This window comes from Tachysurus fulvidraco, chromosome 7 (assembly GCF_022655615.1).
Source record: "Tachysurus fulvidraco isolate hzauxx_2018 chromosome 7, HZAU_PFXX_2.0, whole genome shotgun sequence".
Classification (NCBI taxonomy): domain Eukaryota; kingdom Metazoa; phylum Chordata; class Actinopteri; order Siluriformes; family Bagridae; genus Tachysurus; species Tachysurus fulvidraco.
Genome location: NC_062524.1, coordinates 4,360,851 through 4,371,111, shown reverse-complemented (window position 1 = coordinate 4,371,111; position 10,261 = coordinate 4,360,851). Strand labels below are relative to the sequence as shown.

At 44.5% G+C, this 10,261-nt stretch overlaps 1 protein-coding gene across 2 annotated transcripts in view; it reads left to right on the top strand.

Moving 5' to 3' along the window:
* The window catches only part of pex11b (peroxisomal biogenesis factor 11 beta), an 11,358-nt gene extending 3,082 nt beyond the window's left edge, over nucleotides 1-8,276 (top strand). The window contains exons 2-5 of one of the 2 annotated variants that reach the window (XR_007143439.1): nucleotides 1,750-1,865; nucleotides 2,576-2,777; nucleotides 2,864-3,753; nucleotides 8,222-8,276. Coding sequence is in view for 1 of the 2 variants with exons in the window: in XM_027177972.2 (XP_027033773.2) it covers nucleotides 1,750-1,865; nucleotides 2,576-2,777; nucleotides 2,864-3,248 (703 nt within the window). In the remaining variant the exon portion in view is untranslated. Of the gene's footprint in view, nucleotides 1-1,749; nucleotides 1,866-2,575; nucleotides 2,778-2,863; nucleotides 4,578-8,221 lie in introns of those variants that run through there. The other variant, XM_027177972.2, reaches the window with a different exon arrangement.
* The last annotated feature ends 1,985 nt before the right edge of the window (nucleotides 8,277-10,261 follow it).

Below are 10,261 nucleotides of genomic sequence, written 5' to 3'. Positions count from 1 at the left end.
TGTGTTGTGTACAGGGCTGCACAGTGTGTCAGTAGGCTGTGTTCAGTGTGTGTGTGTCTTGTGTACAGGGCTGCACAGTGTGTCAGTAGGCTGTGTTCAGTGTGTGTATGTGTTGTGTACAGGGCTGCACAGTGTGTCAGTAGGCTATGTTCAGTGTGTGTGTGTTGTGTACAGGGCTGCACAGTGTGTCAGTAGGCTGTGTTCAGTGTGGTGTGTGTGTTTGTGTGTGTGTTGTGTACAGGGCTGCACAGTGTGTCAGTAGGCTGTGTTCAGTGTGTGTTTGTGTTGTGTACAGGGCTGCACAGTGTGTCAGTAGGCTGTGTTCAGTGTGTGTATGTGTTGTGTACAGGGCTGCACAGTGTGTCAGTAGGCTGTGTTCAGTGTGTGTGTGTTGTGTACAGGGCTGCACAGTGTGTCAGTAGGCTGTGTTCAGTGTGTGTATGTGTTGTGTACAGGGCTGCACAGTGTGTCAGTAGGCTGTGTTCAGTGTGTGTGTGTGTGTGTGTGTGTGTGTGTGTTTGTGTACAGGGCTGCACAGTGTGTCAGTAGGCTGTGTTCAGTGTGTGTGTGTCTTGTGTACAGGGCTGCACAGTGTGTCAGTAGGCTGTGTTCAGTGTGTGTATGTGTTGTGTACAGGGCTGCACAGTGTGTCAGTAGGCTGTGTTCAGTGTGTGTGTGTGTGTGTGTTTGTGTACAGGGCTGCACAGTATGTCAGTAGGCTGTGTTCAGTGTGTGTGTGTCTTGTGTACAGGGCTGCACAGTATGTCAGTAGGCTGTGTTCAGTGTGTTGTGTGTGTGTGTGTGTGTGTGTGTGTGTTTGTGTACAGGGCTGCACAGTGTGTCAGTAGGCTGTGTTCAGTGTGTTGTGTGTGTGTGTGTGTGTGTGTGTGTGTGTGTGTGTGTGTGTGTTTGTGTTTGTGTACAGGGCTGCACAGTGTGTCAGTAGGCTGTGTTCAGTGTGTGTGTGTCTTGTGTACAGGGCTGCACAGTATGTCAGTAGGCTGTGTTCAGTGTGTGTGTGTGTCTTGTGTACAGGGCTGCACAGTATGTCAGTAGGCTGTGTTCAGTGTGTTGTGTGTGTGTGTGTGTGTGTGTGTGTGTGTGTGTGTGTTTGGGTACAGGGCTGCACAGTGTGTCAGTAGGCTGTGTTCAGTGTGTTGTGTGTGTGTGTGTGTGTGTGTGTGTGTGTGTGTGTGTGTGTGTGTGTGTGTGTGTGTGTGTGTGTGTGTGTGTTTGTGTACAGGGCTGCACAGTGTGTCAGTAGGCTGTGTTCAGTGTGTTGTGTGTGTGTGTGTGTGTGTGTGTGTTTGTGTACAGGGCTGCACAGTATGTCAGTAGGCTGTGTTCAGTGTGTGTGTGTCTTGTGTACAGGGCTGCACAGTGTGTCAGTAGGCTGTGTTCAGTGTGTGTGTGTCTTGTGTACAGGGCTGCACAGTGTGTCAGTAGGCTGTGTTCAGTGTGTGTGTGTCTTGTGTACAGGGCTGCACAGTGTGTCAGTAGGCTGTGTTCAGTGTGTGTGTGTCTTGTGTACAGGGCTGCACAGTATGTCAGTAGGCTGTGTTCAGTGTGTGTGTGTCTTGTGTACAGGGCTGCACAGTGTGTCAGTAGGCTGTGTTCAGTGTGTGTGTGTCTTGTGTACAGGGCTGCACAGTATGTCAGTAGGCTGTGTTCAGTGTGTGTGTGTCTTGTGTACAGGGCTGCACAGTGTGTCAGTAGGCTGTGTTCAGTGTGTGTGTGTCTTGTGTACAGGGCTGCACAGTATGCCTGCACACTGTTAGGATACACACTGCAGAAAGGAGGAGCTGCAGCTCACCTATTAACAGCCATCAAGCAACTGGAAGCTCATCTGAGCCTCAGCAGAAAGCGTACGTACGTCCTCACGTCATACTCGGATACTCACGTCCTCACGTCATACTCAGATACTCACGTCCTCACGTCATACTCAGATACTCACGTCCTCACGTCATAATCGGTTACTCACATCCTCACGTCATACTCAGATACTCACGTCCTCGCGTCATACTCAGATACTCACAACCTCATGTCTCTCATACTCAGTTACTTACGTCCTCACGTCTCTCATACTCAGTTACTTACGTCCTCACGTCTCTCATACTCAGTTACTTACGTCCTCACGTCTCTCATACTCAGTTACTTACGTCCTCACGTCTCTCATACTCAGTTACTTACGTCCTCACGTCTCTCATACTCAGTTACTTACGTCCTCACGTCTCTCATACTCAGTTACTTACGTCCTCACGTCTCTCATACTCAGTTACTTACGTCCTCACGTCTCTCATACTCAGTTACTTACGTCCTCACGTCTCTCATACTCAGTTACTTACGTCCTCACGTCTCTCATACTCAGTTACTTACGTCCTCACGTCTCTCATACTCAGTTACTTACGTCCTCACGTCTCTCATATTCAGATACTCACGTGTTTCTGACTGAAGAGCCACAAGAGCTTATAATCACACTATAGAGTTCACCTTCACCCACTTTTCACCCACTTTCACGTTCACTTTTTGTTGTTTTTATCTGGAACTAAGCTGTGTCTTGTTTCCCTGTGTTCAGTGATGCGGTTAGGAAACTCAGCCGAGTCTTTGGAAGCAGCCAAGCGAGCCATTCATCTCTCTGACTGCGTGCTGCGGCTCTGCATCACCGTTTCCCACTTAAACAAAGCCATGTACTTCGCCTGCGACAACCTGCTGTGGGCCGGAAAGACAGGGCTGTTGCCTCGACTCGATCAGATCAAGTGGAGTCAGAGGTCATTCAGGTGACTTTGCTTTGCTTTTTTTTATCTTTTCTTTCTTTTTCTCTTTTTTTTTCTTTCCTTTCATTCTTTCTCTCTCTGTACTGTAGGTATTACTTGTTTGCGCTCATCTTAAACCTGACACGTGACCTGTATGAGATCTACGGTTTGATGGAGCGCGAGCGGCGCAGCACTTCATCCAAAGCTCATCTCTCGGGCACCTTAGAGAACGGTGAATTCCCCTCTGCCCCGTGCTCCTGCACGTCCGTATTTAAGGCCAGGCTTCAGCAGCAGCTGTGTCTGTTGGCCGCCGTCCTCCGCAGCAACCCTCCGCTCCTGCTGGACACGCTCAAGAACCTGTGTGATGTCTTCATCCCGCTGGACAAACTGGGCCTCTATCAAACCGGCCCGGGGTTCGTAGGGGCGTGCGGTCTCACTTCGTCCGTTCTGTCCATCCTCACCCTGCTCTATCCCTGGCTCAAACTCAAACCCTAAACCAGCTTGTAGCGTCACGTTGTAATCCACCGTCAAGTATAAACTGAGCAGCTCTTGGAAACCAACAGACTGGCCAATCACCTCACAGTGTGCTGATGAGTAACACCTAACTGTGAGGAGAGATGGAGAACAAAATGAGGAGGTGTGTGTGTGTGTGTGTGTGTGTTTGTGCTATACTCTGACTTAAGCATGTACTGAAACTGATAGAATTACAAGAATTACAAGGATAACACTTGTAAAAAGCGTTCACGTCTTTACACGCCACATAAATCCCAAACGACAGTGTGTGGAAAAACACAAGCATTTATTGTCATTAAATACCACACCACTGAGTTCTCAATCCTGATTGGTCAGAAGGCTGTGGTTAATTTTCTCTAACAGTTCTGATGCGTTAATGTTGTTATAGTAACAGCGTACACAGGGACTTTTCAAGGTAAACCGATCCGATGTAAATCTAAGTTTTCCGCCACAGGAATGTTTTTAGGTAAAGTGTGTGTGTGTGTGTGTGGATAGTAAGAGGAACTCTGCTGAATCGTTGATTTAATACTACATGGACCACTTAGTAAATAGAGCTTTTTAAATGTTATAGTTTTGATCAGAAAGATCCGTACACATGGTGGATTTTTGTTCACTTCTGAGGCGACTGTTAGTGTGAAAGTAAATGATATCAAATAAAACAGATCATAATTACTGTAAACAAGGATAAAAGGATGTGGTAGGGATGTGGTAGCCTAGTGGGTAAGGTGTTGGGCTACCAATCGGAAGATTGTGAGTTCGATTCCTATGTCCACTAAGCTGCCACTGCTGGGCCCCTGAGCAAGGCCCTTAATCCCTGAGCAAGGCCCTTAATCCCTGAGCAAGGCCCTTAAATCAGATAAAATGTAAGTCGCTCTGCTAAATGCTGTAAATGTAGACTGGAATATGAATAGAATATGAGTAAATGTCTACTATTTATATTTCATGTCTGTGTTTCTCCTTTTTTCTGCTCTTATTCCCTAACATCTGAGACAGGGATGTCTCACCGAGACTGTCCTTTAACCCTGTTTGTGGACCTTTACTGTGTGCGACAGGTTACTGATTCATTTATCTGAACCGACTCCTGAATCGTTTAATTCAATCGGGAAGGAGTGCGGCGTTCGGATAAATTGTTCTGAATAAAGCTTTTATTTTGTATAAAGTCTGACGTTGATGCAGCAGATCTAACCTTGTGTAATGAAATGTTTTGAGTTTCAGCTAATCTTTAGCTACTGGTGAAATGATTGGCTTATGTTCATAGTGTTTTTAATCTGGAGTGAATAACAAAATAAAGACATTAGTAAAGCTACTAGAGAGAGTGGTCGTGTGTTTAAACTACTTAAACTACTGAAATGTGCAATTTAAGGGGGAAAGGGGCGGGGCTTAGCAGCTGTGTTTCATCTGGGGGCGGGAGTTAGCAGCTGTGTTCCATCTGGGGGCGGGGCTTAAGTTATCTTCCTCTGTGGGCGGGTCTTAGCGGCAATGTTCCCACTGGGGGCGGAGCTTAGCAATTGATATGTTCACTCTGTGGGCGGGTATTAGAAGCAATGTTCCCTCTCGGGGCGGGGCTTTTATTTAATGGACTCAGTACCAAAATAAACTGAATCAAGAAATGGACTTTTATATTATTTTTCAGACTGATTTACAGCAAACATCACAGTTTAGAGGAAAAAGTCACAACTGTCTATTAAACCAGATAAGTAACGTACAAGGTTTATTATAAATTGTTAAAAATACTGAAACGCCTCCTAGTTATCACTATGGCAACCTCATAGTTATCACTATGGCAACCAGTAGTAGGGACGCATACTGATGACTTCACAGTAAAATGACCGACTAGAGATTTACGTGTGTTTACTTATAGAGTGTGTATGTAATTGTAGCTTTGTAGCTAATGCGGGCTGTTTGTAAATAAAAAAATTTTGTCACAGTAATATAAATTGGTAAAAATATCCCTCTTGAAATGAATGATGTGTCCACTAGAGGGCACACAAACACAATTTTTTTGAACTAATGGCGTTTGTAGGGCATCTGATCAGCTAACAGTGGGAATGTGTCTGGAATAAGATCTTCAACAAGGACATATGGGTGTGATGGTCAGGGGGGCACAAACTTTCTTATAACAAGAAGTGTATACTACTTTAAACTCATTTACAGTGATTCAGTGATAATTCCCTTACATGCAGAAAGGAAGAGGAGTGTGAAAAACAACACAAAGCCATGATCTAGTGGAAGCACAAACACACACACACACACACACACACCTACACACACCTACACACACCTCAGACATGACTTACACTCTGTGAGTAAATGTGTAAGTTCTTTATTTGTAAATTAGATGGTTAGGAGCTGAATGATCCATTATGCGAGTCATTTACTTACTACTCTTTCTCTCTCTCTCTCTCTCTCTCTCTCTCTCTCTCTCTCTCTCTCTCTCTCTCTCTCTCTCTCTCTCTCTCCCTCTCTCTCTCATATGGGTGGACACTGTACCACACTAACCGGAAGGTGTTTCCATTCACACCGCCCACACTCATTTTTACCTCTCCACCTCCACTGTCTCACTCTCTTATTCTCTTTGTGTCTATCCCCACCCATCAACTCTCTCTCTCTCTCTCTCTCTCTCTCTCTCTCTCTCTCTCTCTCTTTTCATCTCTGTCTATCTCCCACTTAGGTTCTCTGTCTCACTTCCTGTAGATCATTGAGTGCTGTACTTTTTTCTACCTTCCTGTGCTGTACTTCACTTTCTCTTTTCCTGGATATTTGTGAGGTTTTAGATCATTCTGAGAAATGTGATTGTTACAGAAGGACACACACACACACACACACACACACACACACACACACACACACACACACACAGCATCATATGTGTGTAAGAGACATGACACACATCATTGAACGAAGCAGCAAAAGTTATCCTCTGGATCCACATTCATAATAAATCGCCGGTGTGATTCTATAGCACTTTTAATAATGGACATTGTTTCAAATCAGCATTACAGAATATTTTTATATATTTATCCCTAATGAGCAAGCCTGGGGTGACTGTGGTAAAGAAAAACTGCCTTAGATGAACCAAAGGAACAGAAAGGGAACCTCATCCTCATTTGGGTGACACTGCTGTGGAACCAGAAGCTCCTGAGCAAATTATAAATTAGTTCATCATCTGAGTTCATTATAGATTCAACACCAACTCCTCCATGCTGAGGCCTTCAGATGCTCAATGACAGCGATACAGCATGTGTATAATGTTATTCTGTGTATTGACTAAGAAGCTTGACTTAGAAGGGTTGGCTTCTTCTCTTCGAATGTCCAAAATCTTCATGAAGCAGAACACAACAGGATAACAAAAAAAATACTGCTGGTCTGTTCAGGGTCGTTGGTCTACAGTCTGACTGTTTTGTAAAATAATCGCTTTGGTATCATTAAAATAGTCACAATATCAACACCAGGTGCATGTTCTCTATTAAAACATTTAATTGTCTATCCTGATAATCAGATGCTCTGTACAGTCACGTGGCTTGAAAACACTCTCTCTCTCACTCATTTTCTACCGCTTATCCGAACTACCTCGGGTCACGGGGAGCCTGTGCCTATCTCAGGCGTCATCGGGCATGGAGGCAGGATACACCCTGGACGGAGTGCCAACCCATCGCAGGGCACACACACACTCTCATTCACTCACACACTCACACACTACGGACATTTTTCCAGACATGCCAAACATCCTACCATGCATGTCTTTGGACCGGGGGAGGAAACCGGAGTACCTGGAGGAAACCCCCGAGGCACAGGGAGAACATGCAAACTCCACATACACAAGGCGGAGGCGGGAATCGAACCCCCAACCCTAGAGGTGTGAGGCGAACGTGCTAACCACTAAGCCACCGTGTCCCCAGCTTGAAAACAGAAAAAATAAAACAGTGACTGAAAATGTGTGTGGAGTGAACCAGGGTTTAGGAACACAACCCAGGATGACCTTAACCTGGGGTTTACTAGGACCGTGGGGAACTGTTTGACATGCCCTTATCGTACCCTAACCTGGAATTTGATTGTTTTCATATTTTTATTTGTCTGCATTTGTGATAACTAGTGATACACAGCCTGGGGATAATTTGTGCTAAAGCTTTGTGATACTTAGCAGCACAGTGAAGCTCTCAGCTGCCTGATAAGATCGTTATGTTTTAATTTACAGATCTAAAAAGTGGCCTGAGAATGAAGTTTATCTCTCGGAACCTCAGTCACGTCGGTGTTACGTCCTCCATCACCTCGAGCCACTAAATGAGTCAGTGATTTCTGGTGTATTGATGTAGGAGTGATTGTTTACACCTGAGGGTCTCCTTCATCATCCATCTGCACCAATAACCCCCGATTACCGTCTGACTAACTGCTCATTATGAATCATTCTCACACTCCATGAGCTTCACAATAGTGAGGATACAGGACCATGAAAGGACAGACATTTGAAAATGAAAACAAATTTGCCCAAACACACGTTTTAGTGTCGGTTAAACCGGTATGAGCTGTGTAATAGGACACGTTATTGGACAGCGTCATAGTTTACTCATCATGATCCTCAGGTTTCTGCTGTCGTTTATCAGCATGAGATCTATTCCTTGTCGCCTGCGGTCTCCATGGTGACGCGTTTCTAGCTAAATGATCAGGAGAAAATATTCAGTGTGTTAAAGACTTTACACATACATATATGGGTATGTACAGTCCATCCATCCATCCATCCACACATCATCTATCCATTTATCCATCACCCAGTTTGTTCATCCAATCTATCTATTCCCATTTCCATCCATCCATCCATCCATCCATCCATCCATCCATCCATCCATCTAATCATCTATCTAAGCAATCCATAATCCATCCACTTTATAGTCTTATTCATCATCAATAAAAACAATTCTTATGATTGATGGTACAATCTCTCTATCTCCTGATAACAGGTGTGTGTGTGTGTGTGTGTGTGTGTGTGTGTGTGTGTGAGTGTGCGTGCGTGTGAGTGTGCGTGCGTGTGAGTGTGCGTGAGCGCGCGTGTGTATGTGAGTGTGCGCGTGAATGTGTGTGTGTGTGTGTGTGTGAATGTGCACGCGCGCGCGCGCGTGTGTGTGCGTGTTTGTGTGAATGTGCGCGCGCGCGCGTGTGTGTGAGTGTTTGTGTGTGTGTGTGTGTGTGTGTGTGTGTGTGTGTGTGTGTGTGTGCGTGTGTGCGCGTGCGTGTATGTGTGAGTGTGACACCACTAACACTATGGCTGTCCGGGTCACATTATGAAGCTCATCATCAGGCTCAATTTTCAGATGATTATTAACAGCTAAAGACAAAAATAAAGAATAAACACAGTGACGATTCTTTTCAGAAAAGCAACAAACATGTTAAACATTTCTGGTCATACTTAACATTTTGTAGAAACTATTTCATTTCCACAAACTGCTGTCTGACTGGAATGTTTTAGACAACGATTTATTCTTTCTAGTTTTTCCATCTGTTGTTTCTGAGGGATTTAAATGAAACCCATTGGATATAAATCATGATGAGTTGTGCTTTCTAACTCACTGTAACAAAACAAACAAACAAATAAACAAACAAATAAATAAGATAATATTTTTCCTTCATGGACCATGTGTGTGTGTGTTTTTTTAGTGTATCTTATTTTTACACAAAAGCTTATTAACATTTCTAAAGATTTAAAAGATTACAGTCTTAATGGAGAAGGGTTTGGAACAAAAAGCCATTTTATGTCATGATATGTTGTTTGTTTGTTTGTTTGTTTGTTTATTTATTATATTCCTCACAGCACACACTCTTAACTCTGGTCTTCACCAAGACTCCACTTGATTCTAGAGTCAGATCTGCAGTATCAGCTGAACCCTGAAAATAAGACCTACAGCAGAGACCGTGACCTGCGCTGTGTGTAATTACACACTTACTCACAGCAGGCAAAGTCAGTGTAATGCTCATACAGGGCTTATAGTAACCAGCAGGCATTTTGGGGCAAAAAGCTGCCACTGGTATTGATTAGCTGTTTAATCTGGAATCTGTATCCACTTTGGTGTTGTGGATTAAACTAATTACACTAATCTGTAATCTGGATTGGGGGCATGGTGGCTTAGTGGTTAGCACGTTCACCTCACACCTCCAGGGTTGGGGGTTCGATTCCCGCCTCTGCCTTGTGTGTGTGGAGTTTGCATGTTCTCCTCGTGCCTCGGGGGTTTCCTCCGGGTACTCCGGGTTCCTCCCCCGGTCCAAAGACATGCATGGTAGGTTGATTGGCATGTCTGGAAAATTGTCCGTAGTGTGTGTGTGTGTGTGTGTGTGTGTGTGTGTGTGAATGAGAGAGTGTGTGTGCCCTGTGATGGGTTGGCACTCCGTCCAGGGTGTATCCTGCCTCGATGCCCGATGACGCCTGAGATAGGCACAGGCTCCCCGTGACCCGAGTAGTTCAGATAAAGAAGTAGAAAATGAATGAATGAAGACTTGAGTATCTCTATCGATGTTGCCAAGAATGGGTCATAAAGTGATGCGAAAAGGTTCTTAAACACCACACAGCAATTCATATACATACACAACGGATATAAAAAGTCTACACACCCTCACTCTCTTACTCACTCATTTTCTACCGCTTATCCGGTAGGATAAGGAGCCTGTGCCTATCTCAGGCGTCATCGGGCATCAAGGCAGGATACACCCTGGACGGAGTGCCAACCCATCACAGGTCTACACACCCTTGTTGATTAAAATAAATAAATAAATAATGAACCCAAGGCTGTGTCATCAATAATCAGGTGAATGAATGAAATTAGAGTCGTGGTGGTGGTGGTGGTGATATCTCCATGCAGATGTGTGAAAACGATCCTCTGCTTCTCACAGAGCTTTTGTCTCCTTCATACCAAGAAGCTGAACCATGTGCAAAGCAAATAAAACTGTTCGTACAAGATGCAAAAACCTAAAGAGAAGACACAAGGCAGAAGAAAGCAGACTATTGAACA